Source organism: Artemia franciscana, chromosome 4, assembly GCF_032884065.1.
Source record: "Artemia franciscana chromosome 4, ASM3288406v1, whole genome shotgun sequence".
NCBI classification, from domain to species: Eukaryota; Metazoa; Arthropoda; class Branchiopoda; order Anostraca; family Artemiidae; genus Artemia; species Artemia franciscana.
In genome coordinates, this window is record NC_088866.1 from 38,709,953 (window position 1) to 38,726,795 (window position 16,843).

General features: G+C 36.3%; 1 protein-coding gene across 6 annotated transcripts in view; it reads right to left on the reverse strand.

Annotated features, from left to right (window-relative positions):
* The window catches only part of LOC136026402 (breast cancer type 2 susceptibility protein-like), a 77,086-nt gene that overhangs the window by 15,657 nt on the left and 44,586 nt on the right, over nt 1-16,843 (reverse strand). For all 6 annotated transcript variants that reach the window (XM_065702963.1, XM_065702960.1, XM_065702965.1 and 3 more), the window contains exons 11-14: nt 16,301-16,492; nt 14,011-14,129; nt 11,626-11,855; nt 8,944-9,188 (exon numbers count right to left, since the gene is read on the reverse strand). In XM_065702963.1, the coding sequence (XP_065559035.1) occupies nt 8,944-9,188; nt 11,626-11,855; nt 14,011-14,129; nt 16,301-16,492 (786 nt within the window). The remainder of the gene's footprint in view (nt 1-8,943; nt 9,189-11,625; nt 11,856-14,010; nt 14,130-16,300; nt 16,493-16,843) is intronic.

Genomic DNA, 16,843 nt, shown 5'->3' on the forward strand with positions numbered 1-16,843 from the left:
AAGATGGTAGGTTGGCCGTCGACTGACTTACCCTGTTTATAAATTTGCCCTTTTACTTTGAAAGTAGACATAAATTGATCTGGATTTTCGATTTGGGCTCCAAACGACGTCATTTGGAAACATGAGTTGTATTTTCTGATTTTTGACAAAAAACGCTTAGATTCTGACGTAGTTCCAGTAAGGAAAGTCTTCAATGGCTCTGGTGGTGCAGCCAATAGAGGAAGTTTAACTTTTCCTGAGGCGCAACACATTCCCATTGTTTCACCATTGAATTTCAAGGCCTTGCAATAGGGACAAAGTTTAGACATTGTCCCGATTTGAACACATCTACTCAAGCTATAATCATCGACTGGGCTGTACCTGAATGCCAGGCGATAGCTTTCAGGTTGCTCTGATTCCTCGGCACGCTTTCTTTTCTTACTTTCCCTATCAGCAGCAAGCCTGATTTCTTGCTGTTCTTGCCAAAAAACTTGCTGCTGATAGAGAAAGTCAGAAAAGAAAGCGTGCCGAGGAATCAAAAGAACAGCAAGGAAACAGGCTTGAGGCTAAAGAACGCAAAACCGCGCAGTTAGATGAAGATCCACCTGGACAGCGAGAGTCAAAACATATCAAAACTGAAAATGATAGCGATGATGATTGGGTTTGGGATCTTGACTTGGATAAGGTCATCAATGCCTACCAGATTTTAGTTAAAAAAACAAAGGTTCGGCGATATGTATTTCATAGTAAAGCTGAAAAATAAAGAAGAAAAATAAAACTGAAAAAAGAAAAAATGTAAAAAACTAAAAAATACTAAAAAGAAAAAATACTCAAAGAGAAATTACAGACCGGGACACAAATGACGACCGGGACAGAGGGAATATAAATAACGACCGGGACACTCAAGGAGAAATTACAGACTGGGATACCGGGACACAAATGACGACCGGGACACAGGCAATATAAATGACGACCAGGACACAGGTATTTAAGAATATCGTTCAAAGACAAATTTTTAATTGTAAGAAGACCGTTGAAAGAGAAATTTCTAATTGTAAAATGACTGAAGAACCTACAATGGCAACACCCGAGGAAGCTGCTCAAAACGAATGTATTCACGCCGAAGTAGCTGAGTTGGTAAAACGTTATGTTTCAGATTCTAGGTCCGAGAGGCTCCAGGTTTGAACCTTGGCTTTAGCATTAATACAAAAGAAGAAAAAAACTAAAAAAGGTAAAAAATACAAAAAAACTAAAAAGAAAATATATATATATATATTTATATATATCATCTTTTCCACAAAAATAATAATTTAGTGCTCCTGCTTAAAAACAGCAATCGAATTGATGCCTCCTGATACGCAACTATCAACAAAGTGGCAATCGTTGTGGTCGGTGATCAGTTCTTACCTCGAGATAATATTCTTTATAGGCGAAACAATCAGTTGACAAGAATTGCTTAAACTCATCGATGCTACGATGCCCTACGATATCCTGACGAATATAAATGACACCCGGGACACTCAAATAGAAATCACAGACTGGGACACCGGGACACAAATGACGACGGGGACACGGAATATAAATGACGACCCGGACACAGGGACACAACTACAACGGGGACGCCGGGGGGCACAGGGGGATATATAAATGACGACGGCAACAAAGGAAATGGTCGATTAGCAATCACCATCAACAAAGCTCAAGGGCAATCAATAGAATCATGAGGTATAGATCTGAATACGGATTGTTTTCCCATGGACCATTATGCGTTGCATGTTCAAGAGTCGGTAAACCTGACAATCTATTTATATGCACAGACGATGGGACAGCAAAGAATGTTGTATATTCGCAAGTTTTACGTAGTTAAAAACATATATATATATATATATATATATATATATATATATATATATATATATATATATATATATATATATATATATTTATATATATATATATATATTTGTATATATTATCTTTTCCACAAAAATAATAATTTAGTGCTTCTGCTTAAAAACAGCAATCGAATTGATGCCTCCTGATACGCAACTATCAACAAAGTGGCAATCGTTGTGGTCGGTGATCAGTTCTTACCTCGAGATAATATTCTTTATAGGCGAAACAATCAGTTGACAAAAATTGCTTAAACTCATCGATGCTACGATGCCCTACAATATCCTGACGAATATAAATGACGCCCAGGACACTCAAATAGAAATCACAGACTGGGACACCGGGACACAAATGACGACGGGGACACAGGGAATATAAATGACGACCCGGACACAGGGACACAACTACAACGGGGACGCCGGGGGGCACAGGGGGATATATAAATGACGACGGCAACAAAGGAAATGGTCGATTAGCAATCACCATCAACAAAGCTCAAGGGCAATCAATAGAATCATTAGGTATAGATCTGAATACGGATTGTTTTCCCATGGACCATTATGCGTTGCATGTTCAAGAGTCGGGAAACCTGACAATCTATTTATATGCACAGACGATGGGACAGCAAAGAATGTTGTATATTCGCAAGTTTTACGTAGTTAAAAACATATATATATATATATATATATATATATATATATATATATATATCTATATTCACAGGTGGGACATAGGGACACAACTACAATGGCGCGTAACTAATATGGCGCGTAACGACTTACTTAAGCGCCCCCACCAACTAGGTGTTGGGGTGGCGCGAAGCGCCACCCCAACAGCTAGTATATATATATATATATATATATATACTAGCTGTAGGGCGCTTCGCGCCCAACACCTAGCACCCCGATACCTAGTTGGTGGGTACCCCAACACCAACACCTAGGCGCCCAATAGCACCCCAACACCTAGTTGGTGGGGGCGCTTCGCCCCCACCAATGCGCCCCACTGGGCGCTTTTCCCCCAGAGACATCCGATCAAAGTTTTGAGAGAGATATGGTGTTCAGTATAGTTGACAAATCCAACAGTTATGCCTCTGGGGATGATATGAACTCCCCCCATCAGTCCCTGAAGAAAGGTATAATGAAATTTGCCTCTTGTTTATATATAGTATTGTTACTGGGAAATGTGTAGACATTTTTTAGGGAGAAGATAATCAGCGGGGGGAGGGGGCAATTTTAAACGGGGGAAATTTTCCGTTTGGAGGAAAGTTTACAGCAAATTTTTCCAGGTTAATTTCATGGATGCATGGGGCATTTCAGGCACGATTTGAAAAACAATCGGAAATTAATATAAAAGTATTTTTCCAAATGAAACTAAGGTTAATCTTCCAGGAGGAATCGTCTGCTGGAAGTTTTCCTGGGAAAATTTTCAGCGAGGATGAAATTGTCCAGAGTTCCTCGGGGGAGAGGTGGTTTTACGCGGCATGAATGTTTCATGGAGGAATTTTTTGCATGGGAGGGTTTCCACGGAGGGAGGAGATGGATTTCCCGACATCATTTGAAAAACAATCAGAAATTAAATCAAAAAACAATTTTATTTTAAAGTAAAAGTAAGGAGCAACGGAGAGAAATTGTTCTGTATATGAGGGAGGCTGCTCCCTCATTAATCCCTCACTTTTTATGCTCAAGTTTGAATTTGTGTCTGAATTCTTTAAGAACAAACCTTTGATTGAAATATGAAGCTTTCTTAAAGCACTACAAAAATCGACGTGAAAAGTAAGGGAATAAGGAGGAATAGTCCCCCTCACATTGGGATAATTTTAACAACCGTCGAAGCGTCACCCACACCAATTACATCGCTCTGTCATCCCAACGCATAAAATTAACCGTTAAAACAAAACTGGAAGGAAAGACAACAGGCAACTAAAATCGTGTAATTATACTTGAAAAAAAACACTCGAGAGTTGTAATTTTATCATTTCAAACGTTGAATTAGTTCTTTTTTGTGTAGTTTTTCTTTTTAATTTGATCTTTAGCCTGTTTTGCCGCCCCTAGGCGTGCCATCTAGGGCACTAGACCCCTCTAGCAACCCTAGATCCGGCTCTGACACATACTGGTGCCACATCACCAGAAAAGTCGAGATCTGATAGAGCTCTTCAATCAAAATCGATGCCAAATGGCCGCGTCAGCAGTGTTTTATTTAAAACATGGTCTATGGCGCAGTTGAAGAGTTCGTGTGCAGCTGTGCAGCCTTGCCGAACACCATTCTGAATTTCAAAACGCGAGGAGGACTAACTATTTATAATGACGAATCTTTCGGTGTTACTGTAGTGGTCCTCGAACATATATTCAATTAGTTTTTTTTTACCAGCTGTCGAATTCTATGGATTTGCTCGGTAGTGGACCACCCCAACATGAGCCTAGCCTATTGGGGGCCACGGAGGGACGCCAGAACCATGAATTCAACGGATCTGGCTGACGGTCAAGGCCCATCAGTTATCCAGTCTGATGGGATCATTTTAGAACACCACCAAATATTGAAACATCATTTGCAGCCAGAGGATCATCAGTGTACCACCATTCTTCAGGATATCTGATGTCAGTCCACATATTCCTGGCGCTTTGTTGTTCATTAACTTTCGGATTGCAGCTTTAATTTCGTCTGCCGTGAATTCCCATCGGCGGCAGCTTTAGCATTGGTCACAGCAGCAGTAAGATGGTCGTCGATTCGATCTGATGACTCTGAGTTTAGTAGTTTCTCGCAGTGATCTTCCCATTGGTGGAGGCACTATGATTGGTCATAAATTTCCTCGCAGCTTGCGTTTCGCAGATTCGTTATAATCTGATTGTGTTGACCTCAGAACTCACGAAAGATCTTGATTGTGGCTGCTATGTCCTTTTTTTCGTGACCTCTTGAAGCTCGCACGCCTTGCGGTAAAGAAAGATTTTGCGGTCTTCGTGAAACATGAACTTATGCACTTTGTTTAATTGTCATGCCCCGCGAAGGCAAGCTTATCATCTCCGATCATTGATGGCGAGGGATACGTTGCTGATCCAGTCTTTTTCCTTACGTTGCTTCATTTTAGCAACACTAGTTTCCGCTGCGAAACTATTCTCTTTGGAGAACTTCCATGCACATTCACTTCATCAGACTAATCAAAGATCTCGAATCTGTCAGATGTTTCCAACTAATGCCACTCGGCCTGAGCATGGTCTTGCTGGATGCAGTAGGTTTACAAATCGATAGGTGCGACAATCCTGCACAGACAAACAGCCATCACTGACACATGATGATATAGTCGAACTACTTCTTTGTTGACCCCTCATTTTTATACCAGGTATACTTAGCAATTTCAGATCTCTGGAACCAAGTGCTAGTAATAGTAAGATTGTGGGCCAGACAACAGTCCAGCAATCTCTCTCAACTGTCATTTAGGCTATCCACTGTTACGGGTCCAACGGTGAAATCTCACAGACCAGAATCACTTTAAATGCTAGCACTCATATCTCCTAGGAGAACAAGGTAGTCATGGGGAGGTACCAACAAGAGCTCAGAATTTAATGTGGTATACAGCTCATACCTTTCTTTGTCTCACCTTGATATGTGGGGGCATAACATGTGAGGATGGCTGTTATTCCTTGCTTCCCATCGAGCCTTGCTCTGAGGAGCCTGGAAGTTACCAATACGAACGACAGGACAGCCTTGCATGCGACGCTAATCAGCATTATACTAACACCTCCTCTTTTCTGACCCTTCACCAATATCCTCTTTACCACTAATAGGGAGATGTGTTGCAGTAACTCAAGCTATTGTCACTTCCCTTTTCAACGTTCCCTAAAACTTTCACCATAACACACTGCTTTTCGGGACACTCGGCATCAAACATAAAATCCTTTCCAAATTATACAACCTTTATATAAGGAATGGAAAACCGGTATAATCTACAGCCCTTGCTCCAGGACTTTAAGAGCACATAAAAAAGCCATGGGAGTGGGTACTAAAACTTTTGATTTCCAATCGAATGAAGCCCTTCCGAAAATTCTAAGATCACACCTTCTATACTAAGTGGTCAAAAAAGAAATATATGGAGGCGACTGTGCTCTTTGCTTAGGCAGCGCTACTACACTGCCTATGATAACAATTGTTTTCTAACAAAAATATTCAACTTGTCTATCAGTTTCTCCCTAAGTTAAACAAAAAAAGAACATCGAAGAAATGATATTAAACCACAAAACCTTACGTCCATGTATCTGTTAGTTGAAAAGAGTAGCTGTGCTATAATCGGAAGACAACTTTTTCAAAACTTAATAGGAAGACAATTTTATTTGTTCCGGGCCTGACATTGTACATTTTTATTACATAGAAGAGCTTAGCACATTGGTTAACGGCTTATCCTCCTGCAGAACTTTGGTTTGAAAGTTGTTTTTCTGTCATTTTATTGGGTTAGGAAAGAATCTTTATCTTTTCAGCCAATTTTTCAAGTTAAAACAGGTTTCCAGATGCTTAGGAACAATTTTGCACAACAGCAGTGTTGTAAACAAATCCCAGAAAAAAAAGATTTATAAATGCTTCAAAAGAAATACATTTAGACAATTTGAAATAATTTTCAAAAGTGCATAAATACTGATAGAATTTCAAAAAAGCGTTTGAGCATGTAAATAATACGTCTTCTAAGGGAAAAGTAGTTTTCTGTTGTACTATGGTATGTTTTAAACATAATACTTATTGATAATGGTAATATAATGATCGGGTCCGTCTAGATCCGTGGTTCCCAACGTGGGGCACATGTCTCACAAGTGTGGCATGACAATGTTTCGGTGAGTCATGGACAGGACATGCACCCTTCGGCTGACTTTACTTTAAGCCTTTATTAAAAAAAAAACAACAAAAAAACATTTTTCTTGTGAAAGGCCTCGAATTCAAATGCATTTAAATAGCACAAAAAAATTATATTTTTACAATGACGTTATGTATTGTATATAAGGGGTGTGGGCGTAACTAAATCAATGTTACTGACCTTCCCTGCAACTTAGTCCTATTTAACTGAACCCTCGTGCAACTAGATTCCTGTACAGTTAAGCCCTATTTGACTGAAACATCGTGCAACTTAACCCTCGCTTAACTGGGCCTTTTGCCCCTAAGTCCCCATGGAACTAAGCCCCATTTAACTGAACCCTCGTTTGACTGAGCCCCCGTATAACTCAACCCCCTTTTATCAAAACGCTCGTTCCACTGGACCCCTATTTAAATCAATTCTCTTGTGACTTAGACCCTTATGTAACTCATCCATATTTAAATTAAGCCTTGTTTCACTGAAATCAACCCAAGGCCTAAGAATAAGTTTGAAATAGTTATGATTATAAGCTTAAAATATGCGTCTCACTTGGTTTTGAGTTTCTAACCTACATTAACCATTCGAGCAGGCTAAACTAGTTCGGACCGCAGACAAATAACCAAAAGAGCCGCGACTGCAACTAACTTCTGTCACTGGCATGAAACGAAAACGCTTCTCTTTCGGGATGCTGCTTCCATGCATCTTTTCGTACATGAAGCAGTCAATAATTAGTACATTTAAGTGAGCCTTTATACAGTTTCCATGATGTTGATTTCTTTCCCCGTGCTTGGTCAAATATAACATTTTTTCTTAATGTGTACATGGGGGGGGGGAGGGGGGGGGTATGGAGCGTCGTTCAATATGGGCTTCAGCCCTAAAACTAGAAATAGTTTTTGTTTCATTCCGAGTTAAATTTAATACGAGGTATTCCCTTGTCTAGGAATACACAAAATTCAGGAAGAATTTGAAGAAAAATTGAAAGGTATTGGGAAGAAACCAATACTTCACAGGCTAAAAAAATTTCTACTGAAAAAAAAAATTTAAAAGAATGTTGTGACGGTAGCGACTATCATACTTGTAAGTAGGTTTGAATAGTGAACAAATTGCCTTTTTATTTGGAAATTTCGGATGAAGTATGCTATGTGACACCAAACCAGTCACCAACTAATGCACACCTTTATGGGGGAGGAAAATAAAATACTAATTCCGAGAACCTTAGAGGATTTTCCATTTCAGTGCCCCTACGACGGTCCAGTGACTGGCTAGTGCTCGGGAAAGAGAGAAAAAAAGAAGAAGACACATTCGGGTATCAAGCCCTTTGGTTGTTTTGTTTTGTTCATTTATATTAATAAACCCATCTTTCTCCCAAGCACTTTTTCGTAACTCCAGCGAATTTGTTTCTTAATTAATTTTAGTTTTTTGGAAATAAATAGCTTCTATCATTGACAAATCAGCTTTGTATTCGGATGAATTTGTTTTCACTTGGTGTTTTTTAAACTTTGCTTTCCACTTACAAAGGTGACTGGGTAGGGGGGAAGTAATTAAGAGGGGGATATTAAACACCAGCTAGAGGATTTTCGATCATGGAGATTTCAGTAGTAGACGTTCTTATTGTTTCAAGGCTTTATACTCCGCAAATGATGCTAAAATTGAATTTCAGCATCATAAGGCATATTATGATGGTTTTGTCATTAGGAAATTTAAAAAACGTGTTACAGCAAATGTTAGATTCCAATTAACATTAAACGGATCTCTGCGATATTCTAGTGCTCTATCAGTGCTGAAGAGAAAAAGGGAGACTTATCAGTTTTTCCGGTTCATTTTACAAGTTCACAGAAATTTTTTCCGAAATTAACTTTTAAGCCTTCATTTCGAATCAGCAGTAAAGAGAAGCTTTTCTTATAAAATAGTGTTTTTTAATGTGTCTGTCAGATTTTGGCAGCTATGGGCTTCTCTGTACTAGATTACAGCTATTGCTGTCACCATAACCTTTGAGTGTGTTCGGGCTCTAGGCATGAAGAACTCTGGTAATTTTCAAATATATAGAACAGAATAATTTAAATATTTCAAATATAAGAATAGAAGGATAATTTTAGTTTTTTAGATGGAGGGAATAGTTTTACATCAAAGCGGTATAAAAGAATTAACCAACGAATAAAGACCAGTTACCTTCGTGTTTGTTCGGCCGCTGGTCATGAAAAAAGTCGTAAAAAAAGTAAATGTTTCAACTTTCATACCTTAATTCGTCTTTGTAGTTCTAAAAGTGGTTGAGATAGATGTTTAGCACACGAAGACTCAGAAAACATAGTTAATTCCGTACAATATCCACATCGAAAGGACTTCAAAACACTGCCTTTGAGTTTCCACTGAATATTGGATATCGCCAATACAGCTCCATTTTGAACTATTTTATTCCAGCCATAATGTTTCACTCCTTTCCAGCATTTCAGGTAAAGATAGTGTTCGCTTGTATCTCTAAGTACTGGAAAAAAACAAAGTTAGAATTTAAGTTTTCATTAGTTTTAAAACAAAGTGAAGTCGCTTCAAGTAGATTTGTTTGTAGTTGTCAAAGTGTGTTTTTATTTCTCTTGTCTCATGTACTCAAATAAAATAATTGTAAAATAGTAATTGTTACGTTTTTACAAGTCAGACAAACATTTCAGGGGGGGGGAAGAGTTCAAATCCCCTCCCTTCTCTGGATATGGTCTTGTCGATTAGCACCCATCATTTTATTTATATTTCATCGAATTAAACCTTTACTTAGGTCAGGTTGTTTATGTTTATACAGTTCACTTTATCTATATAAACGCTGTTAAGTTTTTTAGTAGCACTTATATTATATGGCTTTACAGTATACAAAATCATTCATTGGTTCTCTAGATGAGTTTCCAAAAAGAATGTTGAGACAGGATGGAAGCTGCAGACATCAAAAACTGGGAGTTATTTCTAATACAATGCTAGATTGATTTTCTGAGTTACACCATACGACGAGGCTTGAAAGAGTAAAGCAATACTGGGGCCTGAACTAAATCTTATCACATACGAGACTGCCTTTAAACACGTATACATACATTTGTAACAACTGTGCAGTCTTAGTACCCCGTTAGCGTTCAGAATTGATAGTTCTATATTATACAAGAGCTGTTCCTGTGAAACCAGGGTGACAGAATGTGAATGACAACCATAAAAAGAAAAGAAACTTTGAGTATATTTTTTATATGTACCACTTTCCTTAACACGAAATTAGAACTTCCCTCCCCATCCTCCCCAAAAACCCTTAAAGTTTTAAATCAGCCCAACAGCCACGAGAAAAAATACGGTTGACTAACCAAAACTACAAAAAAATTACGTATTTTAGTAATTAGACGCAGTGGCTATATGTAGAATGGGAAATACTCGCTTGGATCGAGGCTTCATGTATTCACTGTATAAGACAACAACCTTATTTTAATAGCTGAAGATTTATGACTGCCTGGGAGTTACGAACACTAACCAGTTACATAGGGAGGACGAAGAGATTATGTCTGTGTAGAGTTGATATACAACTTAACCCAGAATCACATTTTGGGCAGAGATAACCGATTAGTTTCGGGTGAATGTTGACACAACTAAAACTGTCATGAAAAAAAAAACAATTATTCAGGATACATTATTAATTCGGCAGAAGACCCGATCAATTAAACATGGTCGATTGTTGTCCTGTTCTTGAATACAGGAAGAAATCCAAGAAAGATACAAAGACCATATTTCACAAGCAAATTTGGTAATTCCAATATGATTAGCTTGAATAGCACGAAGTCTTAGTTTCTCCAGGCTATTACTTCTTCCTTTTTTTGTCATTACAAATGCTACAATTTCTAAGAAGTTGTCATCCATGATTGCAGGCAGCAATGTAAATAGCGGAGGGAGACATGACACAACCTTCAACTCCGAAATATCCTGATCTTCATTATTATTACTGCTTATTCCAATAGATGTATGTTCACAAATATCCAATTTTCTCGCTTAATTTGCCTATTTTGTATGTTATATTACCCCGCACCCACCGCAAAAAATAAATAAAAACAAATCCCCGCCCTTAAAGGAATTTCTAGTTACGGGGTTGACACAGTCCCTAAGGGTTTTGCATTAATTTTTCCTGTATTAATATATATTCTGTTTCTATGTTCAAATTCATTTCTAAAAATTTTCTCAGTAGAAATAAGACATGGTTCTTTACATAATTAATGGCTCTTTTTTAATTTGGCCCCCTTTCCAGGCCCCAAAATGGATACCTACGTACGTGTCTGGTGAACAGGATTTGCAAGAATGTACTACCTTAAATTACCAGCGCCAAATACAACTTTGGGGTCCTTACTTCATGGCCATCCAGATAATGATTTTTTATAAGGAAAAGAAAAAGTTTGAATACGGTGAGCCAAGAGCCCAGGTTAGACTTTTCTGAAGTAATGGACGGGGCTCTAACAATTTGTTCCGAGGGCAGGGATATATAAAACCGATTAAAGCTTTATTTTACTCTGAGTATTAGTAATCTGGCATTACGTGGACTTAGGCACCACTCCCTTTATCCCCTAAGGTAGTAAAGAGGGTAGTGCCCCCCCTTTCACTATAGGTTTAAATGACACCACCCTCTGTTTTTCAGGGAACTAAAAAATTCAATTCATTTTGTAAAATGAACTTTTTTAAACCTAAGGGGAGGGGTAGAACGCAGTTTCAAAATATAGGAGGGGGAGCAATTTTGAATTTTTTAGATTTTGTTTAATGAAAATAAGGATATTGTTCAAGGATATTACCAAAAATAGTTTTTTGTTAAATCTATGGGATGGAAGGTAAAACATCTAGGGGCGGGGGAGGGGGCAATGCTTTCCCACCTGAAATTGGCACAGAGTCTTGATATTACTAAGGAAAATATGGCTTACCAACAATTTGGTTATCAGATACTCCATCCTCCACATAAACAACTTGAGCAACGATGTCGAATTCAAAAAAGTCTGGTAAAAAACCAGCGTCATACAAGTCTGAAATCTTTATACATCTTCGTTCCCGGTAAGTTTGCGATGGTTTGCTGACAGGGCGTAAAATTGTGCCCCGACCTGTATTTAAACTTATTTCCCACGATTTGTTTCCAGATGATGAACTAGGATTCAATCTAAAAGAAAAGGCTCTTGGCAATTCTTTGCACTTTAAAATGAACTTGCTACACTTCCTTTTTATTGAAGCGAGATTCGAGAGCGAATCGGACTTGACAAGCCCTATTTGACTTGAAAGGGTAAGAAAAAGTAAAATGATTATTTATTTTTATTCAGCTAGAAACACCCCAGCAGATGTAGTCTATGCATTTATTTTATTTCCCATGAAATTTGGAATAAGTTATGCATTGTTCCCGGTCATTGGAACTGTTTAGTCAGAAATGAAAGAATTAGGAATATCATGATACCTTACGAATATCATACCATTTTGTGATAAACGAGAGTTCTCCGGCACATAAACTTTCCCTTAGACGTAGGCCTACTCATATAATTATAGACGAAAAATTAATTGTGTTAATGTTTTCAAATTCTTCGTTAAATCTAAAAAAATAAAAACTAAGATAAAAAAATTGACGTCCTGAGTAATTTTAAGACTTTTAGTGCTTTTCGTCTAGAGCCGTAATAACGAAAGTAAAATAAAAATCTTCTAAATTTATGTTATTTGCCTTATTTCTCGGCTTAAATACTGTCATTCCATACCCTTAAAATTGTTCTGTTTAGCTTGGTAAAGGATGTTTATATTTTGAACACTTTAGGAGGTAGTACTATCCTAATTGCAAAACATCCCATCGTAAAAAAAAAAAAAAAATAGTTTTCAAGATAAACCTCCTTTATTTGACGGTTTCTGGTAAAGATTAGCTATACACCCCAGTGAGTGTGACATTATGGGATAGCTCTGTACAAAAAAATTTGCTTACATGGTAAATGGGATTATTTTCACAGGCAGTTTAATCATAATTTTTTTCCTTCAAAAGAATCAAACTAATTTCCAGCTCTTGGAATAGTTCCTGCCAGAAAGCTTCGATTGATTTCAAGAGTGATTTCATATTTGAGTTTTTTTTCATTACTGATCCCTAATGACACACACAAAAATTAGAATATAAAAAAAAACAGCAAAAAAGAAAAACAGCGAAAAAATTGCACTCAGTAGATATAACTATCGGTAAGATATGATGGTTGCAGCAGTAGCTGCAAAATAGGAAAAAAAGAGCCATGGCTTTTAAAAGACGCTTAAAAAAAAGGCTGGTAAAAAAAAGAAGCTATTTCCAGCTGCAACTAGAAAGAAACAAACCATGGCCCCATGTAACCAAAAATTCAAGAACACCTTTTTTTTTAAAAAAGAAAGGCGTCTAGTGAGAAAATCGTCATTTGTAGCTGATTCAATAATGGTAACTGTTATATCGATTAGCCTGATATTAATCGTAAAATGTTTTTTGGACAACAAATTTATGGGAATTTTGAAAAATAGCCTGATCACTTATGGGCTTACTATTCTCTCTTCTTTGTCTAATGGTATAGAAAAAATCTAATGGCATCTCGAAACCAGTTTCGAGAAGCAAAACAAAACAATCCTATAAAAATAATGGATAGTTCCCTTCGTCACAAAACATGGCTTCAATTTATTTCAGAAACATAAATCTTTCATCTTTTTTTTACTACATTAAATATTTGTAAAATTAGAGATTGAATCTTTCAATTAGAATTTTGATATTCAGTCCAATAATGTAGTGTCCAATAGTCCAATAGTATTTCTATAGTAAGCTAATTCTAGCTGTCCCCGTTCCCCTTCACTTGCCTATTCTTCGGAATGTTTTGGAATGAATATGTCCCCTGTAATGATTAGTGAATACTTGATTTTCAATAAGATACCCAATCCCTTTCATAGCTAGTAGGTTTAGATAGAATCAAAAATATAAGAGGTTTGGATTAATTTTACACAAAGTTTGGCAAGGGATCGTGTATGGCTGCTGGGTGATCAAATTGACACTTTCGAATTTTTTTATGGGGAAGGGGGGAGGTAAGGAGGCTTTAATTTTGTGTTTGGGCGAAGGGGAAAATAGTCTTTATCTGATCCTAATAACAAGTATAGGCTATGCATTTGTTTTATGCGCATCGTCTAACAGGCTATTTTGACTAGTAAATCCAATCTTATTTTAAAGGAATAATAGCGCTAGGTAAAGAGAATCAATATCAATAGCTACAAAGACCAGAAGTAAATATTAATCTGAACATAATGAAACTGAAAAATCAATCATCTTTATCTAAACGAGTTACCTGAACATGTCAAAAGCAGCACCCTCTCTCAAGGCCAAAAAGCTGTCAGGAGAAGGTCTCCAGAATGTTAGCATAACCGAAAAGAGACTGTCAGGTGTCATCGCGTCAACAATTCTCATCTAAAAATAAAAGATGTTCCCAGTGACAAGACTCTATTTTTTTTTTTACGAGTGACATATATAATCGAAATAAAGTAGGTTTACTAACTTTATATAGGAGTGTTTAAAACTTGGTGATGATAACAAAATAAAAATATTTTACATTAAATTAGTCAACAATCTTTATCAAGGTTAAAGTGTCTAAAGGGATAAAAGAAATTAAAAGACTAAAAAAATTCAATTAGTTTGAAGCTGTTCCTCGATTATGCAAGATAAAAAATTTTTACATGAAAAAAAAAAACTTTTTCAGGTCAAAATCATAGATTCAGGTGTCCTAAAAAAGCAGAACCAAAAAAAAATTATAAGCCTATAATACCAAGTTGCTCTCTTTCTTTTTTCTTTGCGTTTTGCGAAATTCAATTAGTTTGAAGCTGTTCCTCGATTATACAAGATAAAAGATTTTTACATAAAAAGAAACTTTTTCAGGTCAAAATCATAGATTCAGGTGTCCTAAAAAAGCAGAACAAAAAAGAACTATAAGCCTATAATACCAAGTTGCTCTCTTTCTTTTTTCTTTGCGTTTTACGAAGTTCAATTAGTTTGAAGCTGTTCCTCGATTATACAAGATAAAAGATTTTTACATAAAAAAAAACTTTTTCAGGTCAAAATCATAGATTCAGGTGTCCTAAAAAGCAGAACAAAAAAGAATTATAAGCCTATAATACCAAGTTGCTCTCTTTCTTTTTTCTTTGCGTTTTGCGAAATTCAATTAGTTTGAAGCTGTTCCTCGATTATACAAGATAAAAGATTTTTACATAAAAAAAAACTTTTTCAGGTCAAAATCATAGATTCAGGTGTCCTAAAAAAGCAGAACAAAAAAGAATTATAAGCCTATAATACCAAGTTGCTCTCTTTCTTTTTTCTTTGCGTTTTGCTAAATTCAATTACTTTGAAGCTGTTCCTCGATTATACAAGATAAAAGATTTTTACATAAAAAAAACTTTTTCAGGTCAAAAGCATAGATTCAGGTGTCCTAAAAAAGCAGAACAAAAAAGAATTATAAGCCTATAATACCAAGTTGCTCTCTTTCTTTTTTCTTTGCGTTTTGCGAAATTCAATTAGTTTGAAGCTGTTCCTCGATTATACAAGATAAAAGATTTTTACATAAAAAAAAACTTTTTCAGGTCAAAATCATAGATTCAGGTGTCCTAAAAAAGCAGAACAATAAAGAATTATAAGCCTATAATACCAAGTTGCTCTCTTTCTTTTTTCTTTGCGTTTTGCTAAATTCAATTACTTTGAAGCTGTTCCTCGATTATACAAGATAAAAGATTTTTACATAAAAAAAAACTTTTTCAGGTCAAAAGCATAGATTCAGGTGTCCTAAAAAAGCAGAACAAAAAAGAATTATAAGCCTATAATACCAAGTTGCTGTCTTTCTTTTTTCTTTGCGTTTTGCGAAATTCAATTAGTTTGAAGCTGTTCCTCGATTATACAAGATAAAAGATTTTTACATAGAAAAAAAAATTTTCAGGTCAAAATCATAGATTCAGGTGTCCTAAAAAAGCAGAACAAAAACAAAATTATAAGCCTATAATACCAAGTTGCTCTCTTTCTTTTTTCTTTGCGTTTTGCAAAATTCAATTAGTTTGAAGCTGTTCCTCAATTATACAAGATAAAAGATTTTTACATAAAAAAAACTTTTTCAGGTCAAAATCATAGCTTCAGGTGTCCTAAAAAAGCAGAACAAAAAAGAATTATAAGCCTATAATACCAAGTTGCTCTCTTTCTTTTTTCTTTGCGTTTTGCGAAATTCAGTTAGTTTGAAGCTGTTCCTCGATTATACAAGATAAAAGATTTTTACTTAAAAAAAAAACTTTTTCAGGTCAAAATCATAGATTCAGGTGGCCTAAAAAAGCAGAACAAAAAAGAATTATAAGCCTATAATACCAAGTTGCTCTCTTTCTTTTTTCTTGGCGTTTTGCGAAATTCAATTAGTTTGAAACTGTTCCTCGATTATACAAGATAAAAGATTTTTACATAAAAAAAAACTTTTTCAGGTCAAAATCATAGATTCAGGTGTCCTAAAAAAGCAGAACAAAAAAGAATTATAAGCCTATAATACCAAGTTGCTCTCTTTCTTTTTTCTTTGCGTTTTGCGACCTCAAAATTTATGAATAAGGAAAACATACTCGTATTATCGGTACCGCATTCGTTGAGTTATTGCATTCCTCCATTCGCTTGTAAACTTCTCTTTCAATATCCTCTTGTTTGGTACTTTTGAAGCTAATACCCTCTTCTTCATCAATTAAAGTTCGCCGTCTCTTTTTATCCGGTTCCTCGTCAGTTTCAGCCTCTACTTCTTTTTCAACTTCTTCAAGTATCTAATAAGAGAACATCTGTCAACAAAGGATTTTGAAAAATAGCAAAAATATGCATGCAAGAGCAGTAAAAAACCGACCAAAAAAGGTATTGAAATAAAAATGATATTGGAATAAAAAGGATTTTTAGCCCGGTGAGAAAGACGAAGGAAAAAGAAACATAATTATTCGGAGGCAATACTATAGCACTGCCTCATATAGAATGGGTGGTTGCATATACTTTGGAAGGGGCTCGCTCGATTGGAAATCAAAAAGTTCTAGTGCCCTTTTCCAGATTCAAAAGTGATTGGAGGACAACTAGCCCCCTTCCCCTGCTCTCTTCTCACTAAATGCCACCGATCAATTTTTTTAGAT